At 35.3% G+C, this 20,947-nt stretch overlaps 1 protein-coding gene across 8 annotated transcripts in view; it reads right to left on the bottom strand.

The window, feature by feature from the left end:
• The window catches only part of Ccdc88a (coiled-coil domain containing 88A), a 167,459-nt gene that overhangs the window by 37,310 nt on the left and 109,202 nt on the right, over positions 1–20,947 (bottom strand). For all 8 annotated transcript variants that reach the window (XR_005975985.1, XM_041669925.1, XM_041669928.1 and 5 more), the window contains 5 exons: positions 19,611–19,748; positions 17,201–18,271; positions 15,916–16,043; positions 8,341–8,482; positions 538–702 (listed from right to left, as the gene is read on the bottom strand). Coding sequence is in view for 7 of the 8 variants with exons in the window: in XM_041669925.1 (XP_041525859.1) it covers positions 538–702; positions 8,341–8,482; positions 15,916–16,043; positions 17,201–18,271; positions 19,611–19,748 (1,644 nt within the window). In the remaining variant the exon portion in view is untranslated. The remainder of the gene's footprint in view (positions 1–537; positions 703–8,340; positions 8,483–15,915; positions 16,044–17,200; positions 18,272–19,610; positions 19,749–20,947) is intronic.

The following is a 20,947-nucleotide window of genomic DNA, read 5'->3' as shown; positions in this document are numbered from 1 at the left end:
TTTTTTTTCTTTCTCCTTTTCTCAATAAAAAAAAAAGTCAAAAAAAAATTGCCTAACAGCAGGAGAGGGCATAAAGTTATAGGCAAGCTAGGTTCTGAGACAGTAGTTGTAATTATTAAAGAGAAGCCTCCTGCTCTTCACTGGGACTTCAAAGGTGGGTGGAGTACAAGACTCCAGCCACCAGACTCCACTATAAAAAAATCAGAGTTGATTTTGTACTGCTGAAGTAGTTCCCTGGGAGAAAACAACCAAGTCAGCCTGAAAGACACACAGAGGCTACTGCACATAATCCTACGGGTCACATTTTACCTGGCAGAACTTGATAGCACTGTCTACATGATATTGGTTTCGCAGACATGATGGATGGAACATTGATTACACTTGGGAGTAACTTACAAGAGGGTAAGGAGCAAAGCATACTTTTTATATGATAAACTAGACAAGAAAGTACAAAATAAATTTATGAGAGATAAATATATCCAACAATTCATTATTTCAGAAGAATTTTGTCCCTACTAAGAGTTTTTAAATACTTACATTTCTTTCTACTTCAATTAACCTGTCTTTAACTCTCAGGAGCTCTCTGGTGGTTTCCTGACTTTCTCGCTCCCACTTGTTATCTTCCCCAGAGACAGGCAGGGAGCTCTGGACCATCGTTTCCTCATCTTGTCTCTGTTTGAGAGCTTCATAATTTTTTTTCACCTAAAATTATTTAAATATTAAAATTATTTAAAATATTTTAATGGGAAGAAAAAAAATCAATATTTTTATATTTCTCAATTACTTTGGGTCTGTATTGGTTTGGTGAATATTACAGATACTTGATCTAAAAATATGATATATGTGTGATTACCATTACTATGATCAAAAGCTTTTTGAAACGCAAGTTTGGGGGCTGGAGAGGCAGTACAGTGGTTAAGAGCACTTCTTGCTCTTCCAGAGAACCAAAGTTTGGGCAGTTCCATAACTCTCACCACCACTCCCCCCCAAACACACACACACACACACACACACACACACACACACTAAACCGTAAAAGGAGACCCTATGTCATAAAACTACTGTAATGTACATTATTCTAGAAGAAGGACAAGACAGTTGTTGGTTCCTCTGAGTGCTCCTACTTGTAATGAGAATGGGCCTCAGCAGCCTTCCTAGGGAGTGCTAATGTCAACACATTCTTGGGTTACATGCACACATCAAACATTACACCAAACAACATTCATATGTACAATTCATGCTTACTAGGAAAGGACAATCCAGGATAAAAAAAAATAAAAGCTAATAAACAACAACAATGAAGAAAATGGCCCTCAATAACAGATTAACCAAACGCTGATATGCTACTTAATATTAAAAATTACTTTTACAGCAACTGCTAACCAATTTAGAGATCCCTATGTGAAAAGCAAATAAATATTTGCTACTTGTTAACACTGACTTTAAAAGATTCCTAAATTAGTTAGGGGAGTATCTTTGGGAATCTAATTTCCTAAGGATAATATATTACCTAGACTTAATTAATATAGGCTAATTATATTAATAAAGTAACATTCATTTACCTTTTGATCCATATACATCATCATGTAATTTATCTTGTAATAACTAATTCAAGGATGTATCTTCAGAAGGAAGCTTTTAGTTTGGAGTTGACTGTTTTGTTTGTTGTTTTGAGACAGGTCTTATGCAGCCCCAGGCTGGTCTTGAACTCCATTTTCTACCACAAGTCCTAAATCTACAGATGTCAGCCACCACACTAGGCCTCAAATTGACTTAGGTTGCAATAACCCCAGAAAACAATGAGTAATACATAGGCTTGAACCACTACTAACATGAAAAATCCTGATCACTTTAATGATCAAAATTGCCAAATTCAACACTTCTCTGTAATTAGATATTTTTAAAATTTATTTTTAAGATTAAAAACAAATTCTGTGTGTGAATGTTTGCCTCATGAAGGTATGCACACCATGTGCATGTAGTTCCTGCCAAGGGCAGAAGAAGACCCTCTGGAACTGGAGTTATGGAACAGTTGTGAGTTGCTATGTGGATGCTGGGAATCAAACCCAGAATCTCTGGAAGAGCAGTCAGTGCTTTTTATTGCTGAGCCATCTCCTTAGCCCCTAAATATGTTATTTTTAAATGTGTGTGTATGTGTGTCCACCTGTGCATTTGAGTATAGGAACCCTCAAAGGCCAGAGGCTTCAGATCCCCTGAAGTTGAAGTTACAGGTGGCTGTGGTCCACTTATTGTGGGTGCTAGGAATCAAACTCAGATCCTCTGGAAGAACAGTGTATACTCTGAACTGCTGAGCTATCTCCTTAGTCCCTCTTTAATTCAGATTTACTATTAAACTTATCTTGACTTACTGGTTTATTTTAGATATTTACAGTACATTCAAAATTATCACCCTAGTTTATATTAAGGGTAGAAATGATTAAAATAGTTCATGTTGTACATGTAAGGAAGTCTTTAATTTAGCAGTAAACTAGCATTACTAGTGAGTTAGAAAATGATAAGAAAAAAAGCCAAGATGGAATGGAATGTAAAGTTTGGTCAGTGATCTTGGATACTCCTATTTTCCCATACAGTCTTTTTCCTAGGCTTACAAAGGCTGTGGTCAAATGCAATACTAAGGAGAGCTGATGTAACATAACAAGAAAAATGTTATGTATGTCAGGTATGTACTGTTTTTGTTTTGCAAGAAGAATTCAATTGTATTTGATAACAAGAGGGGAAAATGACAACCAAAAATAGGAGAGCTAAAAACATTATTCAAGGTTCCTGAGTTATAGTCTGTTCACGTGTTCTTTTAGCTTATATATCATTTGTCAAAATCCTTATATTCACATAGGAAATAAAGTTCAAGTCAGAATAGTATACAACAAAGCAATGCAGAGTCACTTTAAAATGTAAAGTTCATTAAAGTTTAAAGCAATTAAAAATAGTATTATAAATTAAATTGTAAAATTGAATTTTCAGTGATTATCAAAGATAATGTAACCTTTTAGCACTGAGGTATAATCTATATATAGTTTCTAATGTACTGATTATAAGAGATATGCAGTCTATTTCTTAGAACAATATATACCATGGAAGTTAACAACATGAGAAGAGGATTTCAATCACTCTGGAAGGATTACTACTCACAAAGCAATATTGCTTTGCTTTTTTCCCACCAAATTTAGGCTTGCATGCTCTAAAACTTCATATAAATGTAATTACAAAATATGTAATCTTTTAATGTATATTTTTCTGATCATATTTTAAGCTTTACTAATGAATTTATTAAATTAATCAATAATTTTCCCCTTTTGTACTGTTGTATTGTTTTTTACTATATGGGTATGCCAAACTTTCTTTATTCAATTATCAGCTCAGGGTCACTGTGTTAATTCCAGTTTTTAATTAATTTTTTGTGTATATGGGTATAGATGTTTGCTTGTGTACACATATGTTCACATGCTTTTGGAGACCAGAACTGTATTCCTCAACTGCTCTCACTTGAAGAACATTAGACAAGGAGCTGGAGAGATGGCTTGCTTGAGAGTAGCTTGCTGCTCTTTCACAGGACCTGAGTTAATTTCCCATCACCCATGTTGGGTTTCTAAAAACTAAATGCTTCTAACTCCAGTTCCAAAGGTTTCAACATCCTCTCTTCTGGTCTCCATAGGTGCCTGTAACTTAAAGCATCATACTAGAGACACACAGACATACACAGACACACAATACATACAAATAATTAAAAAAAATCAGATAACATGATCAAGCTGGTTTCATCCAGGGATGTATGAACAGTCTGGCATACACACATCAAATAAATAGATCAAAGTAATGCAGCACCTAAATAATAAATAGCCTCTGGGACACAAATTGCATCCCCTCAACAGGTGCAGAAATAATTTCTCATAAAGTTTAACGTCTCTTCATGAAAAACCCCTGAAGAAATATATATAAATAAATATAATATATATGCACATACCTCAACATAATAAATGTTATATTCAACAAACCTATAGCCAACATTATACTAACCAGGGCAAAACTGAAACTGTTTCCTTTAAAATATGGAAGGAAGCAAGAATGTCTATCTTCTCCACTGTTATTCATTTAGACTTGAAGTCTTAGCTATACCAGTAAGGCAAGACAAAGGAATAAAAAAAGAGCAAACAGAAAAGAAGTCAAACTATCCATACTTTTTGACAACATGATCCTATATGGAAAAGACCTTAGGGGTTTTATCAAAAACACTTAGATCTGATTGATAAATATTTTTATTAAAATAGCCATGTACAAAATCATCATCCAGAAACCAGTTCTTCTATATACTGAGAGTGAATATGCTGACACAGGAATTAGGAAAGCATCCCCATTTACAAAAACTAAAAAAAAAGACAGAATATCTAGGAGTAAATCTAAGAGGCTTTACAAAGAAACCTTTAAAACACAGAAGAGATAAGGATTCTAGCAGATGGAAAAGTTCTCCCTTGTTCATGAATTAGCAAAATTAATATTTTAAAAATAGCTATATTCAGGCTGGAGGGATGGCTTAGAGGTTAAGTGCACTGACTGTTCTCCAGGAGGTCCTGAGTTCAATTCCCAGGAACCACATGATGGCTCTCATACTGTATACATAATAAATCTTTAAAAAATGGCTATATTCTACCCAGAATTTAGCAATTAGCTAATTAATCTATCTACTGATCTAATTTAAGGTATGTTCAGTATTATGCTGAGTTAACAGATTCACATGTGATCTGCTTGTTTACTTTTCCTGGTACTGCAGAATGAATCTAGCCTTTGTGCAAGCTTCACAAGTGCTGAACCACTGAGCTATAGCCAAATCTAAGATATGTCCTATTAATTACATAGAATATTTTATGATATGGGGCTCCCTTCCATTTACTAAGGTATTCTTTATCTTTTATTAATGCAGAGTTCTTTAAAGTACTTCATGGTATTTTATGGTACTATAAATGGTATTTTTCTCTTAAATTTTATTCTCTAATTACTAATTGCTAATATATACAAATATGGCTAAGAGTTTTATAAACTAGTCTTTAACCTATGACACTTGATGAAACACACTTCATATAATTTTCTATAAATTCTTTAGAATTTCTTGCCAAAATAATCATGTCAGAAGTCAAAAAAATTATCTATATTTCATCCTTTCAAATTTGTATTTCTGAGCTAAAGAAATGGTTTAGTGGTTAAGAGAGCTTATTGCTCTTCCAAAGCATTCAAGTTTGATTCCAGCCAGATCAGGTAGTTCACAGCCAACTTTAAGTACAGCTTCAGGGGATCCAACACCCTCTTCTGGCCTCCACAGGCACCCACACATACACCCACACAAATATACACAAAAACAAAATCTTACAAAAAAAATCAGCATTTCTTTTCCTTATCCTAAAACATTAAGACCAACAACACAGTGTTTAATAGAAACACTGAGAGGAACAGCTTTGCTTTTCCCCTTAAAGTAATAGTCTTTTATCATTAAGGATGATATTCGGTGTAGGTCATCTATAAAACACCCTTATTTATTTAATAAAGTTCCTTTTATATGTAAGATTGGTATTAAATCCTTTAACTAGAGTCGCAGACAGGTCATTCTCCATGTAGTTCTATCAACATCGCCATAGTTTGAAACTGTTGTTAGACATGAGAACATTTAATCTTGCTGTGTCATGAAGCTAAAATGATCATTTTATAATTTTTAGATGAGATAAATCATTACTATAAAACTAATCTTTATACATAATAGCTTTCTTTTGATTAGTGTTACAATGGTATATTATTTTTCATCAAAATTTCTTGTAGGTGGCATTTCATTAGGTTTTACTTTTCCATTGAGTGTAATCATCTCTGCTTTAGAACAGAAATGTTTAGACCTTTTTACAGTAAATATAATATGATTTGGTTACAAATTTCCCTTTCACTGTTTATTTTCTATTTGTCCAATCTGTACTTTGTTCTCTGTTTTGTTCTGCTTTCCTTTGGACTTTTAAAATTCCCTTTTATATTTCTATACCTTAGTTTACATTGTTTATGTCTAAATTTCAGGGTCTATTTTCAAGTAATACAACTCTTCATGTACAGTATTGAAAGCTTAGGAAGGTACATTTGAATTCATGTATACAGGAATAAGTCAGTTTATAGCATTATGAAAAATGGCCAAAGTTAAAGATAAAGATGGAATTTGGTATCTCTGATATTTAGGCTTAAAACACAAAAACTAACTCATGTACAAACCTACTTATTTTCTTGCTGAGTAGCTTCATGAAGTTATCATTATTTGTGACCTACTAATATTGTTTAATAGAGTACAAAATTCAGGACCCAAAGCTGATTAATAATTATCTATGCTAACAAAGCACAACGCTGAACCAGTGTAGTAGGTTCCATGATGGCAAAATCAGCAACAAACACTAGAAAAGATACTGTGGGTATACGGTGAACAAAGTCTTCCCTTTCTGCCAAAGAAACCCTAATTTGGTTAACTGTTCCTCTAGAACAGTGGCTCTCAACCTTCATAATGCATCAATACTTAAATGCAGTTCTTAATGTTGTGGTGACCCCAACAATAAAATTATTTCATTGCTACTTCATAACTGTAATTCTGCTGTTACAAATTATAATATAAAACATGATATGTAGCGTCCAAAGGGGTTGTAACACACGGGTTGAAAACAGCTGCTCTAGAAGCATAATAAAACTAGAATATTTGATTATTAGGCAATAATGCTTATGGGGGACACCCATGATTGGTAGACTATCTCCAATAGGAAAACTAATTACCTAATAGAAGCAAGGATTACTGGATTTCTCTACAGGCAGCAGCTCTTATAATCAGGATGTACATTTTGGAAGATTTTAGATTTATGCTTTTGGAGTTGTAAGGCTTAATGACTGCTATGAAGCATCAAGTCCCAAACCAGGGTAGTGCTCTCCTACTCCAGTGTAAATCTCCTGTTTTGCTTGAACCATAATCTGGTACAAATACATCTCATGGACCAGCAAGACAGTTCATTCAAGATGTTTGCTGCCAAACCTGACAACCGAGTTTGATCCCCAGGACCCATATGGTAGAAAGGAGAGACCTCCCACCAGCTGTATTTTGATCTCCATAGGCAACAGGCATGCTGTGGTGTGCTCCTACCCCAGTGTGTGTGTGTGTGTGTGTGTGTGTGTGTGTGTGTGTGTGGTGTGTGTGTGTGTGTGTGTGTGTGAGAGAGAGAGAGAGAGAGAGAGAGAGAGAGAGTCTGTAAATAAAAATAAACGAAAAAAAATTAAAGAATCTCACATAATCATAAGGAGAGACCCGTAGCACGGCCTAACCATCTATTTGTACTTCCTAGGGTTACTGTGAATAGAACAGTCTAAAATGTGGCCTACAGTAATCTCATCTCCATCTGTTTGTCATGTGGAACACTTCTAATATCCTTGTGCTTAGGAAAGATATAGGATGATCAGTTCAAGGCTATCATTGGCTACAGGATAAATTTAAGGACAACCTATGCTACAAGAGATCCTGTCTAGAAAAAATGGAAAATTAAGAGAAAGCCAACGTCTGGAGCAATGCCGAGGCTAAAAAGGGAATAGTAACACAGAATGGAACTCTTCTCGTTCCCCTTCAAATAGGTGAGCCCTTTACACTTCAAGTTACTCACCTAGTGAACACAGTGCTTAACTTCACTCAATAATTCCAAATCTCACAAAGCAAACCTAGATAGCATCTTTTTTTTTAATATTTATTTATTACGTATACAATATTCTGTCTGTGTGTATGCCTACAGGCCAGAAGAGGGCACCAGACCCCATTACAGATGGTTGTGAGCCACCATGTGGATGCTGGGAATTGAACTCAGGACCTTTGGAAGAGCAGGCAATGCTCTTAACCTCTGAGCCATCTCTCCAGCCCCCCTAGATAGCATCTTATTTGTGAGCAGACCAGCTGTTTTCCTACACAAACTATCTATGTTTGTCCTCTGCATCTTCACAGCTGTATCTTTATTAAAATCTACCTGGAGGCTCAATAGGAAAAATGTACCAGGGAAAGATATTAGTATCTCAAAACTGAGTTTCTGAAACAAAATAAGCCTGCTTCTTGTCCATCCCATTTCTACAATCCTTTATGTCTTCACCTCTAAGAGGGACTACTACATACTTGAAAACACTGAGTAGACTGTAGCATCTTCAAACAAATAAGATATGTTTAAGTATACTCCCAAATATATGAAACAGAATGAAATACTAACATAAATTACAGCTGAGTTTTTATTTTTCATGTTTTTCTGTTCAAGCACTTATAAAGTTATTTTGAAAAAAAAAACTTACTGTTTTAAGTTCTTGGCGCAACTGTTGATTATAATTTGTAGACTCTTCCAACCGAGCTTCCAAAGCAGCAATTTTTTCTTCTTTTATTTCAAGGGACTTCTTAAGAGTGGATTCTAATTTTGATTCCAAAAGTTTGTACCTACTATCGAAGTATAAGAGTAATAGTTTGTCACTAGATGTCAAAACATTTTTAGAGACAATCTATGACTACAACACTGAGATCTATAAGCCTTCATGTTTGATGTAAATTATCCTCCCCTTAGTGGTAGTCACAGATCAAACTTTAGTAACTAAATAGAACTCTAATTACTGTCAAGACTACTAAAAGAACTATTAATGCTCAAAAAGGGAAACTGAATAGCTAAATCTCCAAATATTTCTTTTAGTTTTATAAGACTAAAATAGAAAAAAAGTTGATGTATCTATTATATCACATATATGTCTGTGATATTATGCATGCATTTTTACATAATGGCCAATATGAGCAGTTAAGACTTAGAATTCAATGTAAGTTGGGCATGGTGACACACACCTTTTATTCCAAAATTTGAAAGGCACAGGCATGCCTAGCCTTCAAAGAGAGTTCTAGGCCAGTCAGGGCTGCATAGTAAGACCAAACAAGAAGCAAAACTAAACACATCAATACTGGCTGTTTCTTTAAACAGTTACAGTAAGAAAGACAGTGCTATAATCATGGCACATAGTGGTGAGAGTCAGACAAATACCAATATTCTAGTTAATTTACAATATGTTAGAATTCATAAATCAGTTATTAAGTAGTTTTAAAAATTATGCATATGTCATGTATGCATATGTGTACACATTTACGTGCGATGAACAGAGGGGTTATCATTTTCTGTCGCTATCTTAGTCCCGACAGGGTCTCTCACTGAATCTAGAGTTTTTCAGTCAAGCAGGATGGCCATCACATCCCAAGGTCTTCCTCGTCCTCCTATTATACAATCCCTAATCTCTGCTCCCACCCAGGGTTGCAGGCACACATACTTAATACCCAGCTTTCTACATGGGAACTAAGGATACAAACTCAGGTCCTCATACTTGCACAGCAATTGCAGAGTATACAGTAAAAATAAAGGTTTCAGTTAATGTAATTTCTTTTTTTTTTTTTTTGATTTTCGAGACAGGGTTTCACCGTAGCTTTTGGTTCCTGTCTTGGAACTAGCTCTAGTAGACCAGGCTGGCCTCGAACTCACAGAGATCCGCCTGCCTCCGCCTCCCGAGTGCTGGGATTAAAGGCGTGCGCCACCACCGCCAAGCTCGGCAATTTTTATACCTAAAGCTCCCAAAGATAGAGCTGGGTGTGGTGGTGCATACTTGTAATCTCAGCACCTAAGAGTAAAAACATCAGGAGCAGGGTTTGAGGTCATTATCAGCAATATCACTAGTTAAAATCCAGTATGAGCTACACAAAACCCTCTACAAAGAAATCTAAAGACAAAACCATCGGACAAATGAAACATCGGAAGGACAAATAATCAAACGAAAAATATCCCAAGAAGAAAAGTAAACTGGCCTAACAGTATAGTACATTTTCAACATGATAGAATTTTATAAACCTCCCCAAATGTTTGTTTCTAATGTACTCTACAGACATATAATGCAAATGTTACTTCTGTAGTACCAACTCCCTTAAAAATTAAGGCTGGCTTTGGATTTGGAGGATGGCTCTCTTCTTTACAAGAATCCAAAGTCTGTCTCATATAAGAAGAGCCACCTGGTATGGGACAGAAGAAAACCAAAATTAAGGGACTATTCTGTCGTCGTTAATGTCATAATCCTTTGGTTTTGACTTTTTAAAACTTTTTTAAGGTGTAATTTATAAGATTATTATATATCTATATATAAACGTTCTGTTGTGATATTAATGGTCATATAGAGTACTAATTAATTCTAGAAATAAGCTTCATCTAGCTTCTTGTACATGACTTCAGGCTTGAGTCTGAAGCAGGTAAATAGAAAAGTTTGTGTACCATGGATATACTTTAACAGATTATGGTCCTTTAACTTTTCAGAGATCTGCTGTATATGACATTTAAAATATTTTAAGTTTTCTGCAGGGAATCGTGACCATTCCTGACAGTGACCTTTGAGGTCTCTAAGATGGTAGGGTCCCACAATGATGAATCCACTTGGATAAGCTGACAAAATGACCCAAAGACCAGCTTTGGACTATAAACTGCTCAGGACAACTTCAAAGTGGCTAATTAAGATGGTCCACCTCACAGACTACTACAGTCAGGACTTTGGATAAGCCCTGCCCTTTCCATTACACTGAGACTGGACAACAGCTAGTTTTCCCAGGACTTGACCATTATCTTAATTTCCTCAGGGTTCCCTAAAGATGCCGTTGCCTTCAGACAACAGGAATTAATTTTAAGAACATGACACCCACATTCCCAAGAGGTAGTGAGTGGTTTTTGGTTGTTCAGTGGACTATGGATGTTTAGTATTGTTTAAGGGGTTTGGTTGCAAGCTATAACTGGTCATAGTCAGGAAGGAAACTAAGCAAAGGAGATTAGAATCAGGGATTTCATTCTGAAAAGAAAAAGGGGGATACAGGAACAACAGTGTAAAAGTGTATATTATTGAATCTAATTTTAAACTAAAAAGCAACTATTAATCTCAAATATTTTATATTGGTATGGATTTTTGTATACTGACACAAATTTAAGTTTTTTTTTTTTTTTTGGTTTTTTGAGACAGGGTTTCTCTGTAGCTTTGGTGCCCGTCCCAGAACTAGCTCTTGTAGACCAGGCTGGCCTCGAACTCCCAGAGATCCGCCTGTCTCTGCCTCCCGAGTGCTGAGATTAAAGGCGTGCGCCACCACCGCCCGGCCTAAGGTTGTCTTTATTAGAACACACTGTATATGTTTTCTCTGTTTAAGGTATTCTACCTATGTAGTTCATTTAAAAATGTAAAGTTCTAGTTGTTGAAAGCTACTATCAAAAACTATTTAGGATAATAAAGAAATGCAGGTTAGTAGTTTATCATCTATAACAATCAAAGTTGTAGTCATAACAGGTATATTTTCCAGGCTAAACAGATGGATGGTCTTCAAACATTTCAGATATCTACAGACTATGGAATTTAATATGTTTTAATAATAGGCTTTTAATGAAAGCGAGACACATCTAATGGCAGCAACAATTTACCTCAAAAAAGATGATGGACTTCAAAGAACCTCCACATGGAGCTTGCTTTCATTGTGGCAAAGTTAGCCACTGGGCAAGAAACTACGCTTGCCATGACGGCTGACAGTATGCTGTCCAAACTAGACAAGCACAAAACCAAGGAAGTTGACTGCTGAACTTTGCCAAGACAAGGTAGGACAGTCTTTCAAACTTCCTGCTTCACAGAAAAATCTGTCAAATATTCTAGACCTGTAGGCCAAAGATGGATGTCCCAACATTGCAGAAAAACCTTGGGTGACGGTCTAGGCAGTCAGATGTCTCTGTCATTTCTATAGTTTTAGAAGTTGCTTGCTTTGCACTTCCTGTTTATTCATGTAATATATATTTCTTGGGTTTTGATGGGGTTGAAGCTATAGTTACAGTTTTCCATGTTACCAAATTAAGAAAAGAAACTCACAAAAGAGATGTAAAGTATAAGACTGAGAGACATAAAAGCTTAAGTTGGTTATCTGAGAAAATGTTTTAAGGTCTAAAGATTTTTCTAGGTTGATAATACAAGTTATGATATAAAGTAAATTAGGTACGAAACTTTGGAGTCACCATGATAGGACAGATTGAGTCTTTTCTCTGAATTTGTCAAATAAAAATTGATTGGACATTGCAAATGTAATTCTTAATTGATAATTGCTCTTATTGTAAATAGTTTTATTTTGTCAAAGTTAAAACCTTTCCTTTTTATTTAGGCAATACCTGGAAATCACTCTTATTATGTGTAGTTTTACAGTTAAAACCTTTCTTTTTTTATTTAGACAAAAGGGGGAAATGTTGCAGGATATTTGTCTGCACTGACATACAGACCAGAAATAAAGTTTACCTTGATTCAGAGGGCAGATTTAGGAAATAGCTGACTAGAAGTAGTCATAGAGGTTCTGGAGGACCCAGGATACGGATAGAGACAAAGGAAGTTGTAGGGAGGGGCTTAGAAAGATTCATGGGTCTTTTTGGATCAAGGAAGGAGACAGAGAGGATGTCACTAGTGGCTTCACCACCACTTCTCTGATTCAAGGTAAAGTTTATTGGCAGTCTCTGGGTAACAATGCGAATATCCCACTACACCATCCTGCCTGTTACTATAGTTAACACTTTATTTATGAGCATAAATGTATATATGCCAAATGTACAGGTGCTTATAAAGGCCAAAAGGGTCATACAACATGGGTGCTGAGAAGTGAACATGGTCCTCTGTAAATATAGCAAGTACTCTTAGCCACATAGCTATTTTTTCTTTTCTTAAAATTTTTATTTAAAAATTTTTTCAATTTACATACTGACTACAGTTCCTCCTCCTGCTCCCCACACCTTCCATCTATCCACCCCATCCACTCTTCAGAAAGGATAAGGTCTCCATTAGAGAGTTAACCAAGTCTGGCATAGCCTCTTTTCAGCATCTATAGTTAGTTTTTATATTTTCTGCCAGAAAAGATTTTAAGTTTCATGAATACTGGAACAAATCTCATTCATTTTGTTGCTGGATTGATTCTAATGCAGTTTTTAATACATTTACTGGGCCTGATTTTGGCTGTGTTTAATTCTGATAGTTGAATCATTTTAGACAGTTCTGGAAGTGTTATACAATACGTAGAGAAAAATAAAAATCTCAGGTGAGCAGATAAAATTTCAGAAAATATAAATTCCAAGAAACAACTATATTTAATAAGAAAATAGGATAAAGAGACAAAAGCATCTGTTCACAACTGTAGCAATGACTTACTTTGTTATGTATTTACATATTTGATCCCACCAGTAACCTATATATGCTTTAATGATAAGAAACCAAACTTTAGTGGCAGTGACATTAATTAAAAAGACAAGTGTAACAAAGGGATTAGGAACATCACCTCACGCTGAGAGGCATAAATTCCAAGATGGAGAATATTAAAGATTAAAAGTATTTGTACCTGTTTGCCTCTATTTTATTTGTAACATAAAAGCTTACTAGTTAAAAGAAGCTGATCTAGTGGCTTAAGACATGGCATTCTTTTCTGTTTTCCCCAAATTTAGTTATCAAATGTTTCCAATCACATTTCCTGAAAGTTTTAGTTGACAATATACTGTTTTTTTTCCCCCTAATCCCAAAAGCTCTCATTACATAAACAAACACGTGGAGATGGGTGTGGTCATGCAGGCCTTTAATCCCAGCACTCAGAGGCAGAGGCAGGTGGATCTCTGAGAGTTCAAGGCCAATCTGGTCTACAGAACAAGTTCCAGGACAGCCAGGGCTGCACAGAGAAACCCTGTCTTGAAAAAACAATAATAACAATGATAATAAACAAACACAGAATAATGGATGTTATTACATCTTGTTTGCAGGTTTTAAATTGCTCTAAGAACCAATAAATACCACGTTCCTGCACAATAAGGATTGGAAGAGGTGACAAGTCTAAGAAACTGGGCTCATAAGTTTTTAATGAAAGTGTCACTTAGGTCAAAACATGCTTTGCCAACAAACTGAAATTTAGTGTTCTATAAACTGAAAGTAATTTGAATAAAGAAATGATATACATTTAGAATCTAAAGATAGTCGATTAAATTGGCAATTAACTTCTGATTAAATCAAATGAAGAATTTCCTCAGGAAGTTAATTTAATAACAGTTGCCTGACTTGTTTTTAAATTTTAAATATTTTTAAGATTTATTTATTTTTATGTTATGTTTGCCTAAATATATATCCATGACATCAGAAAAAAGTGATAGGACCCTAGAATTAGGAATGGTTCTGCACAATCACAAGGGTGCTGGGAATAAAACCCCTGTCCTCTCTAAGAGCAACAACTATTTTTGTTGTTCTTGTTTTGTTTCAAAACAGGGTTTCTCCATTTAGTCCTGGCTGTCCTAGAGCTCTCTCTGTAGACAAGGCTGGTCTCGAACTCAGAGATCTGGCCGCCTCTATCTTTAAGGTGCTGGGATTACAGATGTGCACCAACGACTGCCAGGCTGTAGCAAGTATTCTCTGACCATTGTGCCATCTCTAGGCTCCTGGCTGCCCGACTTATAACTGAGTAGGAAAATGCCTAAAATTATTTCTTTGTATTACAGAGCTGACCATTTAAATATTCAACCTACTGACTAGTCCCAAAACTGCATTATTAAATACCAAATAATAAGCATTAGTTCTTCCTAATTTGTATATATTAATCTGTATTAACATACATGCATAAGATATCAAAGCTAGAATAGTAAATAATACAATGTAACTTGTATCAATGTATGGTACCAATGAATTAAAACTGATTCTACACAAAACAGAATTATTTTTATTTTCTGTGTGTATGGTGTGTGATTATGTATTCTAGTGGACATCTGGTGTCTTCCTAGATCACTCTTATGTACTGAGGCTTAGTCTCTTGATGAACCAGAAAATGAACAATTTCAGTTTGTCCATCTAGCAAGCTTGCCTTGAAGATTATAGGTGGCCACTATGTCCCACACGGCTTTCACGTTAGTCCTGAAGATCCGAACTCTGGTCTCCATGATTGCCAAGTGAGGGCTTTATCCACTGAGCCATCTCCCCAGCCTCAAATAACATTATTATAGAAAAAGGCTAATTACATTTATTTGTGTATATGTATGTGTGCACATGTGTAGGAGCATGCGAGCCACAGCATGTGTATGGAGGTCAGAAGAAAACTTGCAAGAGTTGGTTTCCCTTCTACCATGTGAGTCCTGAGATTTATGCTTACAGACTTGGCCTCAGGAGCCTCTACTTACTGAGCCTTCTTATTGGCCCACAAAAGTCTAGTTGAAACACATGGCCCTTTGGATACTAAATAAAAGACTACGTGGTCTACAGAACAAGTTCCAGGACAGCGACAGCTGTACAGAGAAACCCTGTTTTGTAAAACAAAACAAAATCAGATTATTCCTAACTAAAAAACTATGATTAACATTGAAGAACAAAAATTTTAAAAGAAATCAGTATCAACCACTTTAAAAGTTAAAGAGTGATTTTTATACTGTTTGTCCACATCATTTTTAGACACTAATTGCATCTCAATATGTATTTTCCTTTGTTTTATATTTTTCTCCTTTTGATCCATGTCTGGCAACAAAATAAAAGAACTGAGCCACTTAGCCAAATGAAAAACAAAAGGTTAGTTAACATATTTCCTGAAAGGAATGTTTTGTTTGTTGGTTCTTCACTCTACTCTCAAAGGTGGTTTCTAATCTTCTGCTACTTTTGGCATCTTGCTTTTATATAAATTGTTTTCTTATTAGTTATTGGTGGTCTTTATTCAATTCTTTCTGTTCTTACAGAACTTTCTCCAAAAGAAGGAAGAAACCAGAAACAAGAAGATATTACTGTTTGGGCAAAGTTTCGCCAGATAAAAACTACAGTGATTTGCTAAACACACACAGTACTCACCTGTCATCAGTACTTTGCTCATCGTGTAAGAGTCGTTCTTTATTTAAACCTATCTTCTCAAGCTCATGCGTTAGTTTTTCGAGATCATTGTTCATTTGTTGTGTCTTCAATTTTTCACTCACTAAGTCCTTATTTTAAAAAGAATGCACAACTCATATGTCAAGAAAAGAAAGTCACTCAAGACTCTAATCACTACAGCAGAAGTCAACTACAACCAGATAAGGTCACTGACACTGTCCTTGTTGGTAATCCAACAAGTAGCTAAGTAGTATATTACACCCAAGCTGAAACCATTTAATAATCTCTTGTTCAAATTACTGTTGGAAAAACACTTTTATTAGAAACAAACTCTTTCCATGTGCTGCTACTTCTTTATAATGCTATGTTATAAAATGAGAAGAAACTCTTTCCTAGTAAACACACAAGACAGGTTTGAAAACTGTAAGGAACCTCCAACATACTCAAGGTCTTTAAAGAAGCACAAAAACCTACGTGCACATTAGTTCCTAGAATAGGCCTAACACATTGATCTGAAGAATCAGGAACATGTTTATTGGCCTGCTGCTCATACTGGGAAGTTCCTTCTTAATGCCTTCCAATAGAAATGCAGACCACAGAACTGTAAGGTATCCCGGTCCTCATGCCAACATCCATTCCCATACCTGAGAATGAGTACAGACCCTATTTTCTGACATATTCTGATGTAGCAAGTATTATAAGAGATATCACCAACCTAATCTTATGTCAGAATTTTCTATAGTGCAGTGTTGCAGTTTAAGTTGAACCTGATTTCCATTCTCAGGCATCTCAAAAATCACAGGGCTTTGGAGTTTGAAAGATCTGAGATTGAATGCAGAAATTTAATTCTTTTATTAATTCTGTGATTCTGAGTTAAGTTAATATTTCTGAACTTGTTTGCTAATATGAAAGTTAAACAATATTTAATGACTGGTTGTGAAAACTATATCGATTTATTTGAGTATAATCTACATGTGATTCCTTTACTCCTCTGGTAAAATCACTCTAATTAATAATACCTTATTACTAACATTTTTAAAATGCAATTTAAACTTTTCATCTAGATAGGAAAGTGAGAAATTGTTTCTAGTTCCAATTCCAAAATTCACTGAAGTATAGAAAAGATGATCCAAGTGAAAAATAGGTTCAATAAATGTGGGGTACAAAGATAACAATGTCAATAGTTGAGCTTAGGTGAACACACTCACCTCCTGTAATGTCACCAAGGTTTTCATGTCAATAGTTGAGCTGAGGTGAACATACTTACCTCACGTAACGTCACCAAGGTTTTCATGTCAATAGTTGCTCTTTTTACAAGTTCCTTGTTTTCTTTCTCTAATTCTTTCAGACGAACACAGGACTCTTTATATACACTAATTTCTTTAAATAAAGTTTTGTTTTCTTTTTCCAGATTTCCAATTTTCGCATTATTTTCTTCTAATGTGGTATCTTTTATTTCTGCTTGTTGCCGGAGTCTCTTATTTTCTTTCTCCAGCTGTTTCTTGTCCTTTTCGAGTTGAGAAGTCTCTTGCTCTAATGATTTATTTTCTTTTTCTAGTTGTTCAAGTCTTTTGCTAGATATTTTCAGTTCTTCTAGGTTTTTTTGTAATGTTTGATTTTCCATCTCTAAGTCTTGTAGCTCACTCTCTAATTGTTGGATTTTTTTATTGCTATTTTCCAGAGCTTTCTGTAGCCTTTGATTTTCTGTGTCTAGCCCCTGGTAACTCACTTCCAAGCGTTCTGTCTTCTTGAAAGAGGCTTTCATGAGCTCCAGGCCCTTCTTCAGCTGCTCCTTCTCACTCTCCAGCTCCTTGTTCTCCAGCTGGAGCTGGGCCATTTTCATGCTTGCGCACTTCAGAGACTCCACACTCCTTCGCAGCTCCAAGTTTTCCTCATCAAGTTGGGAATTCTCTTTTTCTAGGGATTCTAACTGAAAAGTAAGGTTTTTAAAGCTATCCAAAGTTTTTTTTAATTTTCTATTTTCTTTCTCTAGCTCCGAATTTTCTTGTTCTAATGCCTCAATTTTTTCACAAGTAATCTTTAAATTAGTTATCTTCTTCTGTAACAATTCATTTTCTTTTCCAAGATGCTGCAACTCGTTTTCAAGCTCTTCTGCTCGCTCTCCTTTTTCTTTATAATGCTCCAATTCTTTTTTTATTTGTCTTTTTTCAAATTCAATCTTGCTTAGTTTTCCACTTGTCTCTTTGATAGATTCATGAAGAATTTTATTTTCTTTTTCAATGTCTTTCACCCTGGCCTCAGCACTAATCTGGGAGCGTTGCCGTAAGGAAGACACTGTTTGATTCAGATGTTCATTTTCCTGCTCCAATATTTTAATCTAATTAAAACAAAGAATAAAATGTAAGCTTACAATGAATAAACATAGTCTTTAAACTATCAAAACCTAACAAGGAAAGAACATGGATACTAGAGTGCATGGCTTACTGTTTTCATATGAAAAATATTTACTGAAAGGTCACTTTGTATATGTACTGTCAGGCCACTAAAGTTCATGTTTTCAGGGGTTTTACAATCTAAAGGAATGTCTAAAAGAAAAGTGTTTACAATTAAAATGATCTTCAGATTGTTTAGAGTAAATCTACTTCAAATATCTTTAAAGACCTAAGGTTTTAATTTTCATTAAATAATCTTTATATTGCCTACCTACACAAGATGGGTCCTTGGTAAGAATGTGTACATTACTTGTTTGTGTGTATGTGTAATCATTTCTAAAAGAAACTTTAATTGGGTAACATATAAATAACAATATGAGCTAGTACATATAAAAACAAATTATCCAACTTGCAGCATAACCTGTTCTGTCATCTCACTTCTCCCTTGTTATTGGGGAGGGAGTACTGTGAATTTTCTACAACTTCTCTTTAAAATCTTCAGGGAAATTATTCTACAGACACCTAAAAGCATAGGAACTGAAAAACATTTATAATAAATTATCATTATTAAGCAAACTAGCAATTTAAATTTTCTAAGTTTCTCTTTAAAGTTTCTAAAATATATGACATAGGATATGTAAAACAATATAGTGATTCCTCCCTAAGACAGAATTTATTTCAAGATCTTCCATGAGTGTCCGAAACTGCAAAGAGTTCGGGGTCTGTACGTACTGCTTTGTTTCCACACACCATGCTGATAATTTATTAGGTACAGTAAGAAGATTAACAATAATCTTATCATAGGTCTCACTGTATTTTTCCTTTCTTCACTACATGGAAAACTTGAATCTTCTCATCTTACTGAAGTACTTACTATGACATGAATAGCTAATGTTACTATTTTGCAGCTTAGGGCCATTATCAAGTAAGAACAGGTGACACTGTGACACAGGGTGACAAGCAGTAGCAGGCAGTGGTGGATCTGCAAGGGGGAACTTGTGTGGGCAACATAACCATTCACGTGCATGGCCTGGACGCTACTGAGAACAACAGACCACTTACAATTTATAGACTGCTGATTTTTGCAAACGGGGATACAGAGGATGACTTAAAATTTTTGAACTGTAAAAACGGCAGGTTACAGTGAAATGGCAGAAGCAAAACTATACATAAAAGGGAGCTCATTGCAGCTAATCAGAAATCTAGAGTGTTCTAGGAGGTTTCCGTGCAGTGGTGTATAAACATTATCTTTAAAACAACTGTTTGAGTGAGAAATACACAAACCTGCCTCTCCGAATTTTCTCTAAGCGTTTCAATTGTTTTTTCAAGCTGAGCTTTCTCTTTCATTAGATCCTTGCTTAAATTTTGACAATTCTGAAGACTTCGTTTTTCTTGAATAATTTCATTTTCAAGAATTTCAACCTAGAGAAAAATCACAAAACATAATAAATACATTCCAGACAAAACATTTCATATCAAAAGGCTAAAGTTAAAATCATTTTAATATCCAAATGGTAAAAGTTAAGAATCTCATATAGAATTTCAAGTAGCATTCCATGTTAATTTAGTTTAATAAAATCGACAAACTCTTTTTCTCTCTTCATGCTAAAACAAATTTGTATTTTGAAATACAAAGGCAGAGCAAGAAGCGAGTATCATGTACTAATGAGGACTGCCCAGATCTCACTGGAAAACTCTTGGCTATAGTGGATTTGTAGTATACAATCTTCATTAGCCTAGAAAGTTCATTAAGAAAGGAAGAAGTCATAAAAGATCAGGAAGGCAAAAAAGAGAGATGTGGAGTTTGATAAAACAGCAAACAAGAGACTTGGCAAAAATAAAAGGCAAGAACAAAAATAAAAGGCTAAAATAAAAGGAGGAAAAAAAAGAATACTATTGAAGAAATAAACTGCAGCAAAATCTTACATTTTCACCAGGCACGGCGACATGTGAACAGTGAGATCTTGCGCACCTCCTGACAAAACTTCAAATGTTTACTTATTTATGCAGTAATGGGGATTAAACCTCTCATGTTGTGGCACTGACCACACTAGTCAAGTACTTCAGTCACCGAGCTCTATTCTTGCAACTCTATGGTGTTACAAGAAAGGGGCTACAGGAAGTAACAAGCTGGAGTCCTTGCACCCTCCACTCTCTCTTCCTTTGCTCACCTCCGTGCTCCTGACCATTGAGTTCTGCCTCATCACAAGCCAAGAAGCAATGGAGGAGCCAGAGAAATGGCCCAGTGGTTAGGGTTGTTTTTCTAAAGGGCCAGGTTTCAGTTTTCAGCACCCATGTGGAGGCTCGTCACCAATAATAACTCTAGTTCCAGGGGATCTGATGCCCTCTTCACACAGTGCACAGACACATAGAGGAAAAGTACCCACATACATAAAAATAAAAACTATTTTAAAAAGCCACAGAGCAAGTCCACTGTACACTGAGAAGTTCTGAAACCGTGAGTAAAGTAACTTTTTCCTATTTATAACTTTTTCATGTCAGGTATTTTGAAATCAAATAAGGAAGCAGGTACATGGGAGGGTGTAGAGAGAGAAATAGTAGGGGAAATGATATAATCTAAAAAAATATTTTTAAAAGGCTCTCACCAGCCCACAGTTGGA

Source organism: Microtus oregoni, unplaced genomic scaffold (assembly GCF_018167655.1).
Source record: "Microtus oregoni isolate MIOR12 unplaced genomic scaffold, Mior012 000019F_ref0000042, whole genome shotgun sequence".
Classification (NCBI taxonomy): domain Eukaryota; kingdom Metazoa; phylum Chordata; class Mammalia; order Rodentia; family Cricetidae; genus Microtus; species Microtus oregoni.
The sequence above is the reverse complement of the archived record's forward strand: the minus strand, read 5'-3'. Positions and strand labels throughout refer to the sequence as shown.